Below are 18,258 nucleotides of genomic sequence, written 5' to 3' on the forward strand. Positions count from 1 at the left end.
CGATCTAAACATTTTCTGGTATTTTATACTGGCCCCGATATCTTCCTTCTCTTCACTGCTTTCCCTCTCCCCTCTCTTCCTTTTGATAAATGCTTCTAAGGATTAAATCATATTTTTAGTTGGAAATCCTACCTTTTTATGGATAAATCGCCCTCCCCGCTTTAAAATAAAAATGTGTTGTTAAAAATTATTGTATTTTGTTGAAAGCTTGTCTTATTATGGTAGATCATTAATATTTTGCTGGAAAATTCATTTTTTTGGTTAAAAATTTAACTATATTGTTCGAAATTTATCTTTTTTTAGTTGAAAATTCAACAAATTGATTTAAAGTTGAACTTGCTGATTAAAAATTCATATTTTTAAGACTCACCTTGATCTTTGGGAACTCTTTTGTTGAAATTTTAATTCCTCGATTTAGTTGAAAATGATTTTTTTTAAATATGTAACAATTTTCTTGACACTTTGGGGTTTTTTTTTCAAAATTAATTTTGTGTACAAACTTCACAAAAATTAATTTAAAGAAATAAATCAAAGAAACAAATTTCCGCTCATTTCCCGGTTCGCAATAAAATTATTGAATTTTTTTTAGTTTTTTGGAATTCTTTTCTTTTCGATTTTTTTGGAATAGCCTTAGATGCTGAGATGCACCCCTATAAGCCTTATATTTCTTTTGAATTTTGTTGGATTCTTCGAATTCTTTATAAAATATTTGGATTTCTTTGAATTTGTGAATTCTGATGAGTATACGAATTGAAAGTGGTCAACTGCCCTCATACTTTTAAAATTAAATTTTAATTAAGGGCATGCTCTTCGGTGACCACGTGACAAAACTAGTCGCCGGTTATGAGCATTTTTTTGTATTAACTGTGTCTACACGGATTGAGATATCGTGTTTAACATTTGACAGATTAAATAAAAAGCTTTAAAGAACGTTTGTATACACCAATATGTTTATTATTTTAAAGCAAGTTTATTTATAAATTGATAAAAAAGGATATTATCATTTGAGTTATAGCACTATGCAGATCATTTTTGGTTTGATGCATTTCAGATTTTTGGATTCGCGTATATTGAGCACTGACACCAATTTTAGATTAAGTCGTCTAAACCTTGAAAAAAATTAATATAAGCAATCAAATTTGCACATTCGTTGCAAATAAACAAATAAGTATCTGCAGACACGTAACCTATAATTATTTTTGGAGCATTTTTAGCGTTTTCTAGTGGAGAAAAAAAGAAACCTTGAACGTCAATAAACTCGAGATCACGTGACTAAATTCGTTCATGAAATTTTTGTGTAGAATGATTTTCATTTTTTTGGGCCTAAAAATAAAAGATAAATTTCAAATTAAAAACATACCAACACCAGCAATGTGCTAAAATTTACTCTTCGGAGTTCTCCAACAAACTTCCATAATTCTTGACGTCTAATTTTTGACTTTGAATCGATCAGCTGATAACTAATGATGACAGAGAACCGAGCGGCGAGACTCAGCGTCGGCCTCGCCTTGTCTTTCGCCCCCGGAGAAAATTTTATTTTTATTGGTTTTTTTATTAACTGAGAATTGTTTCACACCAGTACAAAAAATCCACAAGAATATATAACCATTGAAAAATTGTAATTATTTTCTGACGATGCACATTTCTCAAGATGGGACTTGGACGGATTTTCGAGTATCACATTCTAAGATGTTCCTCGATTTTTTTAAAAATAGAGTCATCTACTTTATCGACGTTAAAAGTTTATTTCCTAATCCTATAGTATTTTACTAGAAAACTTTATTCGTAATTATAAACATTTTGATATACACAAACGTTCCTTAGTGCTATCTGTAGAACTTCACGATATCTAAATCCGTGTGGACGCAGTGAGGAACAAAAAAATGAAAATCAATTCATTCTCAACACAAAAATTTCATAAACGAACTTAGTCACGTGATCTCGACGTTATCGACGTTCAAAGTTTCTTTTTTTCTCCGCTAGAAATCGCAATAAATGCTCCAAAAATAATGATAAGTTACGTATGTGCAGATACTTATTTGTTGATTTACAAAGAATGTGCAAATTTTAATGCTTATATTAATTTTTTTCAAGGTTTAGACGATTTAGTCTAGCATTGCCGTCAGTGCTCAATATACGCGAATCGAAAAATCTGAAATGCATCAAACCAAAAATGATCTGCAAAGTGCTGTAACTCTAATGGTAATATCCTATTTCATCAAGTTATAAATAAACTTTCTTTAAAAATACCAATATATTGATTTATACAAACGTTCTTTAGTGCTTTTTATTTAATCTGTCAAATTTTAAACACGATATCTCAATCCGTGTGGACACAGTGAACACCAAAACAAAATGCTCATAATCGGGGCCTAGTTTGTTCACGTGATCACCGAAGAGCATGCCCTTAAATTAAGATTTATTATTCTTCTAAATTTTCGATTCAAAATATAATTTCCACTTTTATACAGTTCAAGATTTTTTGTTAAAAAATCTGTCTTTTGCCCTTCTATTTTATAGATTTTTCTATAAGACTTTCTAGACTTGTAGAAATAAAACCACTTTGTTTTCATTAACAGTATTATATTTAATCGGAAATTAAAGTTTTTAGGTCTTACTTGTTTTAAAACAGTGAAACTGAAATAAGATTTATTCTATAATAGAAAAATCTAGAAGGTTTTACAAGGACAAATGTCGTGTCTTTCAAATAAAATATTAAACTATATTTATAAAAAATTGAGAAGAATAAAAAGAAAAAGTAAAATCTGGAGACCAATTCGTTGACATATTAATGACAGACTATTGAGACAGACACTGTCAATTTCAATTTTCCTGCATGAAATGATTTTATTGAAAGAGAAATATTAAAATTAGTATAAAAAAGAATAATCCCAATAATTAATAAATTAAAAAATGTTGGTGGCAAGAAAAATATATAAATTTTAGAAAGTACAAAGATAGAATTTGAAAGTAATTCTGGCTCTTATTATTATTTATCTGAAAAAGTTGCAGGCAAAATAATTTTTTGTGATTCAAGAGAAAATGCGTTATAAAATAATGAAAACCTTAAATGGCATAATTAACTAAATTAAATGTAAAATACTATTAAAACGTTTTAGATCTATGCAATTCACAGTCTAGCTACTGGTTTTATAATTAATCAAATTATAAGAAAAAAGATGATACGTTTTGAATAATCAAAGGAAAAACAGAATTTTAATATAATTTTGGCAAATAATTAAATAAGTAGTGAAAACCTTAACATTTTCTCGGAATTAAATATAAATTGTCAATTCGACACTACATTTAAGTATAAATATTACTTCAGTTATACCTTAATTATGCGAAAAAATAATACAATATTTTAGGATTTAAAAATGTACCTAGAAGAAATTCATACATCAAAGTATTCGAACCTACAATTTACTACTTTTGTAAAAATTATTATTTTTTAAAATAATTTTTAAAATTGCACTACAATTCTAAAATATGACAAGAATTTTTTTTAACTTATTTATTTAGTATCTCAAAAATTTTCTTTTTTAAACGAAACCAGACGAGGCATTAATTTAATCTAACTAAACTTAATTTCATTTTGTAAATTCAACAAACGTAATAATTTTAGGTCCTCATTGATTTTAATATAATTGATTAATGAAGTGTTCTTAATATTTTCGGGATGCAGAGCCAGCCAACCGAGTCAGCTATAGATCTGGCTTGGTGAAGGTAAGCGCGAGAATCGAGAAACAGAAAGTCACCGGCACGTTCGGTTTGGCTCTTGATCTGCGCCTTGGCCCCACCCCTCCCGTAGACATAGGCAGAGGACGCGGTTGCCATAGAAACAGCGAAAAGTTGAAGAAGGCAGCTCCTCGATGCAGGCAAAAATGTGGTTATATATATATCGTTCTGCCAGACCGACGCCCCGTGCCGCATCTAGGCTCATAATATCTTTGCCTAGAGTAGAGTTCTTAAATTCCTGAGAATTTAAGTTCAGGTTATATAACCGAGAATATGACAGCATTTAAAAGAATTTATGATTTTGAACAATATTTTTATTGTTCAGGTTATATCAGCGGTTGAATATTAATTATTTTCTAGCTCAGCCATATTCAGGAATTTAAAGTACGTAAAGCAGTAGCTCATTAATTATTCAACACTGTTCGACCGAAATTCTAACCTCAAAATTCAATTGTCTCACATTACTTAATAAATACCACGAAGTTGAATAAGAAGACCCCACTCCCGGAAAACTTAGACGCGTGACATTTTCAAAATTCTCTGATTTTTCCACTAATTTTTTATTTCAAATCATTAATATTCAAATACCAGCCTTTTAATCTAATAGTATTTTTACCATAGAATATTTTATAAGCGGAATAAAACAGTGTTTCATATAGAAATTAAAAATTTTCAAATGTATTAATTTATTTGAAACAAAAAAAAAAGCTTTTTCTACTTTAAAAGATAACTCTTTAACAAAATACTGGAATTTTCAACAAAATAATTGAACTTTTAACATAACAGTTGAGTATTCAACCTAAAAAGACAAATTGCGAAAGAAAAAGTGTCATAGTTTATATTTTAATCAAAAAAGAATGAAATATATTGGGAATGGTGGTCTATCATTTCGCCACATGGTGCCGAAAAATGGAACTAGAAAGAGTAGGCATAATTTTAAACATGTATTTTAATTTTTGCCTGAAAGTGTTTTTACGATTGTTTTGTGAAGTATAAAACAATGGTTGAATACTAAAAACAAAGATTCATCAAAAACGAATAGTTTTAGACCGAATTTCCATCTAATACAGTGAAAAAACTAATTTTTGTGAAATACGCTTTTAAAAATGCAATTATTTCATTATTTCATGTGAGTTTCAATGTATTTGTAAGCTTAACTAAACTTTACACAATTTATTTAGCGACAAATTTTATTCATATTATGCCAAGAATACGAATAATAGGCGACTGGATTTTAAATAGGAATTCTAACCAAACTTTTAGATCCAATTATTAAATAGTAAATATTTCATGTATAAATTAATAAACATTTACTTTGAGTTCATTTTTGCTTCAAAATAAGTCCATTTAAGTTTATAATCTTTTTAAAGTCACAATAAAGAGAACAATAATTGGGTTTTTTTTTTAGAAAAATATTTCTGTAAAAAGTGTGGTTTTTCACTGTATAATATGTAAATTCCATCTAAAACACTTTGTTTCCGATAATAACTTATTTTTATTATTCAATAAATCCTTTAAACTCACAAAAAATTGTTAAAATACTTTTATGCACTAATTAAAATGCGTCTTTAAAATCGTGCCTATTCTTTCTAGTTCTAAATTTTGTTTACCAGGTGGCGTATCGCAGTTTAACCATTCCCAATACAACAAAAGAAAGGAATTTTAAAACCAAAAAGACGAGTTTCCAACAAAAAAATTTTTCACTCAAAAAATAAAGAAAAGTTTATTTAAATTATTGAACCTTCAAACCAGAAGAAAAATCTTCTTCACAAAAATGCAATTTTCAAACCAAAAATATGACTGTTCCACAAAAAATTAATTTTCCATGAAACTGATGCATTTTTACGCAAAAAAAGGAAATTTCAAACTAAAAAATTATTATTTACAACAACAAAAAAACGCGAATTTTTAGCTAAAAAATATCAATCATAAAAAAACGGAAAAGTTACATTTTCTCTTAAAAATGAATTAAAAAAAAAAGTATTTTCCACTAAACAGTTAAATTTTAAACCATACATAAGCCTTCAATCAAAATTTCACAATGCAGTTTAACTTTGACACGAGTAGTTGCATTTTCAATTAAAAAAGATTAATTTTCAACAAGATAATTAAACTTTTAATCAAAGAGATAACTTTTCAACTTGAATTATAAATATTTAACAAAAAAGTGATTTCTTAACAAAGCGATTTAATCCAATGTTTAAAACAAATTAGTTGAATTATCAAGCAAAGAAGAATGATTTTTAAGAAAAAAGTTTCATTTCCATACAAAAAATGAAATTTCTTCTATACCAGATGAAGTTTTTAATTAAAAAAAATAAATTTTCAAAAAAATAGTCGAATTTTCTGTTGAAAAAAATTTTAGTTGAGTTTTCACGATCAAACCATGCATTTTTTTAACAAGAAATAATTGTGTACCAAAAAAAATTGAATTTTCAATCCAAAAAGACGAATTTTTAACCTAATAGGATGACTTTTTAACAAAATTGTTGAATTGTCTAGCAAACAGTTGCATTTTTATCAAAAAATATGAAATTTATCTTAAAGAAGAAGAATTTTTTATTACAAAAAAGTTGAGTTTTCATAAAAAAAATTGCAGTTAACTCAGTAAGATCAAAAATTGCATTTTTGTAACAAAAAAATAAGGTTCTACGAAAAAAATTGAACTTCTAATCCAAAAAGACGAATTTTCAACTGAAAAGTTAACGAAAAAATTCAATTTTCTATTAAATAAAATAAATTCTGAAATTCTCATAAATTCTCAGAGAATTTATTTCTCGGTTATATTCTCGGTAATATTCTCATTCTCGTTACCGTTCTCAAAGTAATATAACCGGCTAATTGTGTATTTGCACACCTGTTTACTGGTCGTCAGCCAGCCGAAAAGTCATAAGCGTGAAAGAGACAGAGAGTGGAAAATTATAAGAAAAGTACCCCTATCTCTTTCACTCTTATGATTTTTCTGCTGGCTGACGGCCAGTCGACAGGCGTCTAAATACACCATCAGAACTCTAGCCTAGAGGATCTCCACATTAGGTGACCGCTCACGTAGAAAGGAACCAGGGAAGCTTAAGAGTTAGAAAATTCTCGGTAACAAAGGTTTGGAGAAGGTAACGGAGAACGTTACCGTATGTTATCGAGAATGCGAGAATGTACGAGAGCTTTATTTTTTACTATTATTTTTTGTAGTTTAAACAACATAACGTTTATACTCAATGCACTTAAGGTTGTATGTAAAAAATCAATTTCTGGTTGAATTTTTTAAAAAAGAGCTAGCATAGGCACTCTCCACATTTTAATTTATAGTAATTAAACGCTCTGGTAGAGAAATTTAAAAAATCTCGGTGTTAGTGTTGCTTGAAAATACAAATTAAAAAAAAATATATCAAATTTTTCCACTGCGTAGTTTCATAGATAATTCACTGAAAAACATTGAAATTTTAGGCACTTTCAAACGGCTTTGAACTATATAGAATGGCAAATAGTGCACCGTTTGTAATGCGACGTTGCCGCGGTGTACTTTGAAGTTGGAGCGATAAATACACCAATGCCGTGGCAAGTACAGAAGAAAGTCAAACGCGGGGGGTATGTTGGCTCCCTAGAGTTTAGATACTTTTAAATGTTATCAAATTAAAAAAAATAAAGCATAAACCTTAAATTTGTCGACGTAATTCTTCCCTATAATTCAAGTGCAACGTATGGGTTGGAATTTTATCTCAAATTCGATGTGAATGTTAGAACTCCAACGTAATTGCGGTGGTGATTGGGCGTTAGGTTTCTTAACTATTTGATTAATTGTACTTTTTCAATAAAAAACAATTCAATTTATATTTATTTTTAACAGAATATATTATGTTTTATTATTTATAATTGACAATTACTGCCAAGATTGTTTTTAATTTGTATAAAAGTGTAAAAAAATATCTTACTTTTCTTATAAATGATCAATACACGGTATATGAAATTGAATATATACATATTCTCTTAATGGCGATTTCGTATACTGATGTTTTAGATTTAATATAAAAATGTTTATTGGGGAGTATCGAAAAAAAGTTGTTTGCTCGAAGTTCTAATAAAATTAAAAATTTTCTTTTGGGAGTCAAAGACGTTTCTTTAAAGTTTCATTCAAAAAATTCCTTCTCCGCATCTTAGATATAGCTAAAAATCTTATAAACGAAGCAAAAATAATATATATTGTTGTTGCAACATATTGCAAATACATTCCCATTAATGTGTATCAAACATTATTTGGTCAAATAGTCGAGAAATTTACCGTGACTAAGAAAATAGCGACAAAGCCCATTTTGAATATTTCTATGTAAATAGAATTTATCGCGTCACGAAGTGCCATATTGACTTCCCGGATTCTGTTTTTTTTTTGCTTATTTTAATTTATTTATATTTTTGTTTGTTCACTTCTGACAATCATACGTGCTGTGATACACCTGTTTTTAAGGTTAATTTAATGCTATGTTTCTCTCTTCTTGTGTTCCTTTTGATGTTAATTTTAGGCTATGTTTCTCCCTTCTACGTATGACGTATTTCGTTTCGCGGTTAATTTTAGAAAAATCTATCACTTCCTCGCATCTTTAGCGTTCTATTTCTCGTTTAGACTGATATAGACCGACTCTTTGTAAACTGTTCTAAAATCTAAGCATGCTAACCATCAATTCTAACTCGAGAATACCGATTTATGCCAACCATTCTAATATAAGCCATTTTAGCATTCTAAAATATTAGAACGATACTCGAGAATAGCACCCCAGCTTATCTGCTGTACCAAGCTATTCAAACCAGTGCTCGTAACGAGTGCCCCGAACTCTTCTACGCATGCGTCGCGCTCGTTCTCTGATTCGTTGCTGTTCGCGCGCAATTTGAAATGCTAAAAAATAACATTCTTATTGTTTGTTATGAATAATGTCATTTTAACTTATATAAATGTTTATTAGACCGATATTAATGAATCTTGATAAAAATAAAAATTTATTAAGTGCATACTCTGTAAATAAAAAATATCCTTTGTTACTCACTTTTATTTTTTTTTGCATATTTTTCATTATCCGAAAATTTTGTTATTTAAAGTTTATTAAAATATTAAAATAAATTTTATTGTAGAGAAATGTTAAAATTTTGTTCCAGTTATGTCATGAATATAGTGCAGAATATTCTTTGTAAATTTAATTATTAATTTAATTTATTATTTTTTTGAGAATAAATTAAAAAAATCACACTTTACTTTCTTTTCAAATCTAAAGTATATTCCACTTTGCGAGGATTCTTGTACGACTTTCTAATGTATGTTTTGTCTCTATTATTAATAGAAAATGACTAGAAAACTATTTAAAAATATTAATTGATTAACTTTGTTTTAATTTCAATAATTTGTAGCATGAAAATAACATTTTGTTGGCTTTCTATGCAAAAACAGGGAGTGATGTGACAACTAGTGTCGGGTTGGAGGTATTAGGAACTGATCAACTTAGGACAGTTACGGGGTCAAGTTAAAATCTGAAATATGGAAAGATGAAAAGGGCTGAAAGGAACCTAACGCAGAAAAAAGCGATTTTTAATTATTTAAACCAATAGACAATTTTCTGTTTACTTTTTCATAATAAGGAAATATTATTCCTATATCTGAAGGATTCGAATTGCTACTCAACTACAAGGAGGAGGGCCTTTTATGGATTTCATGTGTTGGACCGCCTCTTAAATCGCTATTTCTGTAAAATAAAGCTAATGCTATTTAGGTCCCTTTCTTCGCAGGCGGACATGTATAGGGAACGGTTATCCATGATGAAAGATTTTTGTACATTGCTCACGGTGTCTACTAAATACAGTCAAATCTGGATATAATGTCAATTTTGGGGCCGAGCGTGACATTAAATCCAGAGCCTCGGAGCTATTTTGTCTTCCTTTTTTTTTCAATTTCTTGTTTCTCTGTTTTGTGACTGTTTCTGTCACTGAATGCGCTTTAATGTATAAAAATCGTTTCTTTTCAATCATTTTTAATGCGCACAAACTTGAAGGCATTTAAGTGACTTGCTTGTAATGCCAATGAGTTTATGCCATTCAATGTTACTCGATGAACCGCCAAATTGTACGCCATGCAACGCCTTTCACGAACCAAGTATGGAACCGCGTCAATGCCATTTAATGCTGTCGACAAAAAATTGAATAGAATCGATGCCGGTCAATGCGATTTAATTATATCTTTGGCAATGATGCAATTTGTACGCATTAAAATGTCCGTTTTTGTTAATGCCAATCCATGCGTCCCAATGAAATCATTGTTACCGGGTCATCCATCCCCACCGCATGGCACCAATTCTCGGAAACAATAAATCGAGGATCACTAAATCCAGGTTTGAGTGGATTTCATTCCAATTTTTATATGTGCGACAATGGCGATTATTTCACGCTACGTGAAATTGCAGCTTAACCTCAAAGTCCCAGCGTTTCGTAATTATAACTATTAATACTCTTGAAAAAATGTTGCAAATTGACATATTTAAATGATAAATAATTTTTAAATTTCAAATAATTAAGTAAAATATTTGTATTCGAATAAATTCCTTTTATACAAAATGACTAATTATTACGGTTATGTTTTAATAATAAATTTGGCTTTAAAAGTTTTCTATAGAACATATCCATATATCCATATAGAATAGGAAAAAATAGAAATGGAATACAAGGAGTGAAAACTTGTTAAAAAACACCCATCTACTTTTACTTTTAATTTTTTTTAAATCAGTTTGAAAAAAGAAAAGGAATCTATAAATGATGATGTTATTAAACTGCAATATTCCAAATATTCTGTATTCAAATACCGTTAAAATAGGGATTTTCTAACGCATATTTAAAAAATAAGTATCATACAGGAATCATGAACTTCACAGGCTGAAGCAGAAACATTTGTTAAAAGTTTCTTCTGGAGCGCGTCGAAAAAATAGTGTTGAGTGTTTTATGGTATTTTGTGTTGTATAAGAATTTATTTTAAGTATTTGATATATTTTATGATAAAGAATAAGCCAAAGATGAAGGGAATACTTACAAATTCTAAAACTATTAAGCAATGTAAAAAATAAAATCAAGCTTATCATCTTATGAATTTCATCTAGTGTTAGTAATTTTTCTTAAGCTTTGACAGAAAAATCCTAAAATAAGTTTTGAAAAATTCAAAAACTTGAGAGGTATTCAAAAAAGAAAATGTTCTCCCTTTCTTTAAACTATCATAACTTTGGTGATTGTAGTCATATTAAGATGTATTTTTTAAATTCACAATTGAACGCAGTTTTAAAGAAATATTTTTAAAAAATTCAAAAACTTTTTGGATTTTTCAAACAAAAATTCTTAAACTGAATTTTTGGAAAATATTCATTTTTTAAATGTAAAATTAGGAATTCTTTTAGTTTTTGACAAATACATATTTAATAAAATAAAGGAACGTATGCGTTACTAGAAAATTGTTTTTATTGTAAAATTAACATTAAAGCTGTTTAAATATCCTTTTTTAAATTGTGCGGGAAATCACAGCAACAAAAAATAAAAATGGATTTTTTAAAATTTAGTTTATAAATTTCATTTTGAAAAACCCAAAGTTTTTAAATTTTGTTTAAAGAATATTTCTTCAAAACTGCGACTGACTGTCAATACTTTAAAACAAATATGTCGTAATCATATTCAAATCATTAAAGTTATGAAAGTTAAAAGAAAAATTTCTTCTTCAATATCTCCAGAGTTTTTGAAATTTTCAAAAATCATTTGAGGATTTCGTTCAACGCTAAATAGAATTTACTTAAAAAAGATGAAATTCTTCAGATTATTTGACCTGAAATTGCTTAAAAGTTATTTCCAGAAAATAAAAATTGCGGTTTTTGCAATATTTTTTTGTTTGCTTAACTATTTAGTTATTATAAAAATGTTACCCTTTAAATTCTGTAAGGTCAGTTGAAGGGACATCGGTCTAAGTCTGTTAAATGACATTTTAGAAATCTTACACGACGAAGGGAAATCATTGTTATTTGCACAATTTTCAATATTTTTTCTGTACTTCAAAATGTTTTTTGTTCATTTAATAGAGAAAAATAAAACAAGTTAGTTTTATAATGTTTGAATCAAAATTAAACGTTATATGACAATGGAAAGCTATTTATACGTTATGTACAAGGGGTCCAACGGTCTAAACCTGTTATCTGCAGTGTTCTACCGCTGGTTTTCTATTGTTTTTTCCAGGCTCACATCTTTCTACGTTTTTTTAAAGCAGCATGAAAGTTTTATATGTCAAAATGTTTTGGAGCCGCAAACCGAGCATAGATAACGCGTCGCTTTCGTCTTTACAGCGATCTGTAGACGAGAAAAACGAAGATGACATGAAGGGATACAAAAAACTTTTGAGTCCGGATTTTTCATAAGACGCCATAAGCACTTAACAGGTGTAGACCGCCGTCCTATGCTCTACATACCAATCCGCGATTTTCAAAGATTCATTTAGAAAAAACTTGAAGGAATTTTACCGTTTCGCTTGGGGGATATTAACTGTGTATAAAAAATGTTCAAGAAAATACAAAAATATAAATATCGAAAAAAATTTGAGGTCACAGGCTTAGACCGATCGTAAGCGCAATAAACTCACCAACTTACGAATTAGCACGCTTCCTCACCAAAGAACTGAATCGTTTCACTGGAAATTCTATAACCTCGAAAACTTATTTGACTTCAACAAAAAGATATAACCCAGTGGGCACAAGAGTTGACGACGTCTTTACGACATCGTTATGACATCTTCACAACAACTTTACGACATTCTATGTCCATGTCGTTAAGGCGTCTTTACGATATCGCAAATATGTCGTATGATCTGACGATGTCTTTTACGCTATCGTATAGAGACTTTTACGACATTGACATAGGATGTCGTAAAGTTGTCGTACCGATGTTGTAACGCTGTCCTAAAGACGTCGCCAAATTTTGCGCCCATTGGGAACAGATTTACATTCCACCCAATGGAATCATACGTAGTTTCGGCGTAGTATCTCGCCTTAAGAAAGAAGCAATCTCTGATACAATTGATATATTTAAATCTTTGACAAAATACTCTTCAAAGCTCATACATTTGATAGAAGGGTGTCTCAATAATACTTACTTCTCTTTCAATAACCAATTCTACGAACGAACCTCAGTAGCAGCAAAGGGATCTACAACCTCACTTGTAATAGGCAACATCTTCATGGAAAACAACTCCCAATACAGAACGATTACACAAACTAGTTGATAAAGCAATAGGAAAATGCATAAAAAACAGGTTAACACAACCGAATAAAGAAAGAGAGAGAAAAACGACCACCATTCTACCCTTCATCTAAGTTGTCACAGAACAAATAGGCAGAATTCTCAATAAACACAAAATCCAAATAATATTTAAGTCACGTGCGGAAATAGGACAAATTCTAAACAACCCTAAAGACAAAAATGCACCTCTCAGTGACATTACTTGGAGTGGAGAATGACTATATGGATTGGAGTGACTAGTAGTTTCAAATGGTGTGACTGATCGCTCTCAATGGTGTGACTGGTCGGCCCAAATGGTGTGGCTGGTTAGTCCAAATGGTGTGGCTAGTCGCTATAAATGGTGTGATTGATCGTTCCAAATGGCGTAGCTGGTCGCTGCAACTTATGTGATTGGTCGCTCCAAATGTTGTGGCTGGCCACAGAAAATGGTGTGACTGGTCGCTAAAAATTATGTGAGTGGTGGATCCAAAAAGTGTGTATTGTATTGATTAAATGTGGTATTGATTTAAATAATTATTTTTAAAGAGGATAAAAGGTAAAAGAATATAAAAACATTTATTGCTTTAAACCATTTTTCGCATAGTTTATAAATATTGTAATTACCTGTATAATACAAAATAAAGAGTGAAAGTATAATTATAATAAAATTTAAAAAATATAATAATTAAAAATAATAACATATCAGTTTCTTAAGTTTCAATCTCTACTGAAACGTCACTGTTCTCCATCCTGAAGCAATAATCAGATTAAATTATTTTGTATAGTATGCATGATACGTTGTTCAACTCCTTCTGGATGCTTTAATACTTTAAGTTAAAGGTTAACTGAATTATTCGAAATGTATCCTCACCAAATCTTTAGTGGAGGGCTGCGTTATTGAACGTTTAATAGGATGGACATACCTCTTAAAAAACTCAGAGCTTCCTGACTTCCTTTGCTTACAAGAATTCGGTCAAGCGGCAGGAGTTTTACAAGAATCCTAAAGAAATAAATTTTGTGATTAAACACTGAACCTGATAGTCCATTTTATTAATAAATAGCCTACATATTTTTGACAACACACTAATGTGTAAAAATAATTGCAAGACACTTATTATCCCAAAGTCAGATGTATTCATCGCTGCACAAAACACAATTTATTTACACTTGAGGGTCCGGAAGTGCCAGCTACTCTACAACGAAAGTGAAAGTGTTGCTCATGAAAATGTAAAATCACAGTGAAAAGTACGCTAACACAACGCGCAGCTCCTACCACTGCTCCCACTACTTTGCTTACAATAAACTGTACTGGTGGAGGAATGGCGTCACGAAGTTGTCGTACTAGTTGGTGTGACTTCACAAAGTTGTCACGCCAGTTGGTGTGCTAGGCATGGTCGCTCTTATTTCGTGTGATAAGAGTCACTGTATTTTGGTATGAAAGAGTCACACCAACGGAAAGAGTCAATCTGCTCACTTATATGATGTGACTTAGCTACTGTAGTGGAGTGGATGTAAGATTCACTCCAGTCGTGAAGTGACATTTTGACTCCAAGGAATTTAAATAGTGCCAATCCGATTTGGCTTTTCTTTCTCCCGGATCTAAAAAAGACTTGATGGGCCAATCAGGTTCGACCAGTCTCCACGGAGGGGCGCTCTGGCCAATCACAAACATCTTAGAGAGTATTCATGAGAAAAACATAATCTGGTACCTCAATTTCGGTCAAAAAGTTTTGCTCCAGGCGAGAAATTGGTGTCTTGTTTAAGGCTCCTCGTAAGTAATAAGGTGAAATTTAAAAGTCAAAACAAGTTAACCAATTCTGGCGAGGAAATTGGAGTAAAATTGTTATCACTAATTATAGAATTTCCTAGCAATTTCGCAACCATGTGGTGATTTTAGGTTAGGAAGGAAGAGAGGAAGATATGTATAAAGAAAAATATACTTTAATTTGAAATAATAATTATTCACGCAGTTAATGTGGTTTTGAAACTGATTACTGAAATAAGCTTGATTTTAATTACGGATCACGATTTTATTTGCGAACTTCGAAGGGACGACACGACGTCAGTGCAATGTGCACAATAGGTTTCAACCGCTGTAATACCGGACTTGAATGGACCAGCTTTACAAGACAATAATAATAAATGATAATCGATAAACTAAATTTTATCCAAAATCTGAGTTGTTAAGATAAAAATTTGTTTGAACTTTCTCTGTATTTTCCCCATGTTCTGCGGGTATTCATCTAGAATTGGTGGGTGAATATTCAAAGTCGTATAACCGCCAATTTTTCAAAATTCGTTATATATTTTTTCCAAACTTTGAACTGATGCCGGTAACTGGTGCCCTATTCGCAATTCAAACTCGCATAACAACCAATGGAGCCTTATGTAACTTTCGTGTTTTACAGACACTTTCGGACTTACATAGTAGTAGGATTTACCAAATGTATCTGTATATATGTTAAAATCCTTCGCAAAACTCCTGCGCATTGAAATTTGGTGTAATACCCAACCTAAAAACATTTGACTTCGTGCTAATCATCTGTTTGACTGCATTCCTGTATTGCGTCTTGTCTTTCGCGTATACAAAAAGTATTTTAATGTTAAAAATCCTAAAACCGTACGTTTGATTATATTTTGACATTCATTTACTAACATTTTGGTTCAATAAGCAATGTTGTAGGTCGTATACTAGGCAGTCTGATAAGTACCTGAAAATTCGAAGAGATGGCATTAGTATTCACTAATGTGAACCATTTTCGTCGAGCTTGATCATTCCAATGACGCCTGTCAAAACTTCAGCCATTTATGTTTACGCATTTACAAGTAACAGCACTGAAAAGCGACTAACCTCCGAGTTTTTTTTAATATGGAAAAATCTGAGTTTCGAGTTTTGATCAAACACTACTATCTTCGCAAGAAAACGATATCCGAGACCAAGGCCAAGCTGGATAAGTATTACCCGGACTCTGCACCGTCGATTGGAACGATTCATAAGTGGTTTACCAAGTTTCGTTGTGGCCGTACAAGCACAGTTAATGCTGAACGATCTGGGCGCCCAAAAGAGGTCACTACACTAGAAAATGTCGAAAAAATCCATGATATGATGTTGAATGATCCCAAAGTGAAATTGAGAGAGGTAGCTAATGCTGTAGGCATATCATTGGAACGTGTGGGCAATATCGTGCATTCAGTTTTGGGCATGAAGAAGCTCTGCGCGCGATTGGGGCCGCCTTTGCTCACAGTGGACCAAAAACGAATTCGTGTGACAACTTCCCAGCAGAATTTGGCATTATTTTCGCGTAAGCCGACCGAGTTTTTGCGCCGATTCATAACCATGGATGAAACCTGGATCCACTACTACACTTCTGAGTCAACGCAACAGGCAAAACAGTGGGTTCCACCGGGCCAAAGTGCTCCGAAGCGTCCAAAAACGCAACAATGGGCCGGAAAGGTTATGGCCTCCGTATTTTGGGATGCACATGGCATAATATTCGTGGACTATCTTGTAAAAGGTAAAACCATAACCGAAGCATACTATTCATCATTATTAGACCGATTAAAAATCGAAATCGCCGAAAAACGACCGCATTTGAAGAAGAAAAAACCGCTTTATCACCACGACAATGCGCCTGTTCCTTCATGCTTAGTTGCACAAGCAAAATTACATGAAATCGGCTTCGAATTGGTTCCTCAGCCACCGCATTCACCAGACCTGGCGCCCAGCGACTATTACTTGTTCCCTAACCTGAAGAGATGGCTCACCGGTAAGCGTTTTTACTCAAATAAGGAGCTCATAGCTGAAACTGAGGCGTATTTTGGAGACCTTCCGATCGAGTACTTTTCGGACGGTATCAAAAAGTTAGAAAATCGTTGGACTCGCTGTATCGACCTAAAAGGAGAGTATGTTGAAAAATAAAACCGAATTTGGCCAAAAAACGTCTCCGTGTTTCATTTTTCAGGGACTTATCAGACTGCCTAGTACTTCCAAAGAAATGTTTAATTGCGTTGCGGAAAACAAGAAACATCACATCAGCTGCGAGGAACGCAAGTCTCTCTTACTTTCACTTCGTGACGCTAATGGTTGATATACGACTTTGAACTGCCAGACCCCCTTCACTTATACGTTGCGAAATTTCAAGTGATCGTATCTTTCTCAATTTTAATCGAAATTGCTTCAAATTTGAATAGGTGGTGTATTATCTTATAATGAAGAAATAGTCGTGAGCTTTAAAAACATATTAAAATGACAAAAAAATGCGAGCATTTCTCCGGTCTTCTGTAAAAAATTGGAAATGGCTGTTATACGACTTTGAATATCCACCCTTCAATTTCCAAAATGAATCATCTGCCTATGTTATTCCAGTTTAATTATAATGAATGTTTCACAAAATATATGACTTTACACTACTGCGTGGCGCACAACTTTTGATATTTCAAATTGTGAACATTTTTCGGATAACTGTTTTGAGTGTCATACAATAATGGTTAGAACAGTCATCTTTCTTTTGCATCACCAGCACCCTTAAGATTTACTTATTCATAACAAGTGAATATATTATGATGTTTTTAGACTGTCGAATTAAATATAAACGAACCAAATATCGCATAAACCTGGGTTGAAATCTTTTATATACATTTTTTCTAATTATCTGCTAATAAGTAGTTATTGTATTCCAAGTTCCAAATTTTAAACTAAAAGTAAATTTTCATAATATTTTCATTACAGAACTTTCAAAAGACATAATGAGAAAGTTCAACGTATTAAAGAAGTATGACGTCGTGAGCAAGTTCGACAAAGTGGATATGTTTGGCAGGGCTCGCGGGTTCAGAAGAACACCTAGTCCACATGCAACTGAGCCTGCATTGTTGTGTAACTTTGACGAAGATGAAAATTCAGATAAACCTTCACCTTTCGATCAAACTCGCACTGCTGCTACATCGATTAAAGGCAGAGTAGAAACCGAGGAAGAAAAAACTACCAACAAGATCAATGTGTCTCAATACATCGAGAATAAAAATCTAGAATATATGGAATTACACAAGTCCGAAAAGAAACACAGATCTGAACGGAAAAGACATAAGGAAAAGAGACACAGGAGGAAACATGAGAAAAAAAGTCGTTCTTCTCAGGATAGTCTCGATAATAGATTAGCGAATGTAAATTTGAAGGATGATACAAATAACTTCTTGCTGACGATCGAAACTGGAAGGACCTTTATGCACGATAACATAGACGACTTATCG

General features: G+C 31.6%; 1 protein-coding gene across 3 annotated transcripts in view; it reads left to right on the forward strand.

The window, feature by feature from the left end:
• LOC117174153 overlaps nt 1–18,258 on the forward strand; it is a 48,889-nt gene that overhangs the window by 11,423 nt on the left and 19,208 nt on the right. For all 3 annotated transcript variants that reach the window (XM_033362968.1, XM_033362969.1, XM_033362970.1), the window contains one exon: nt 17,741–18,243. In XM_033362968.1, coding sequence (XP_033218859.1) covers nt 17,758–18,243 — 486 coding nt within the window. In that variant the 5' untranslated portion in view covers nt 17,741–17,757. The remainder of the gene's footprint in view (nt 1–17,740; nt 18,244–18,258) is intronic.

The sequence above is a fragment of the Belonocnema kinseyi genome, chromosome 6, assembly GCF_010883055.1.
Source record: "Belonocnema kinseyi isolate 2016_QV_RU_SX_M_011 chromosome 6, B_treatae_v1, whole genome shotgun sequence".
NCBI lineage: Eukaryota > Metazoa > Arthropoda > Insecta > Hymenoptera > Cynipidae > Belonocnema > Belonocnema kinseyi.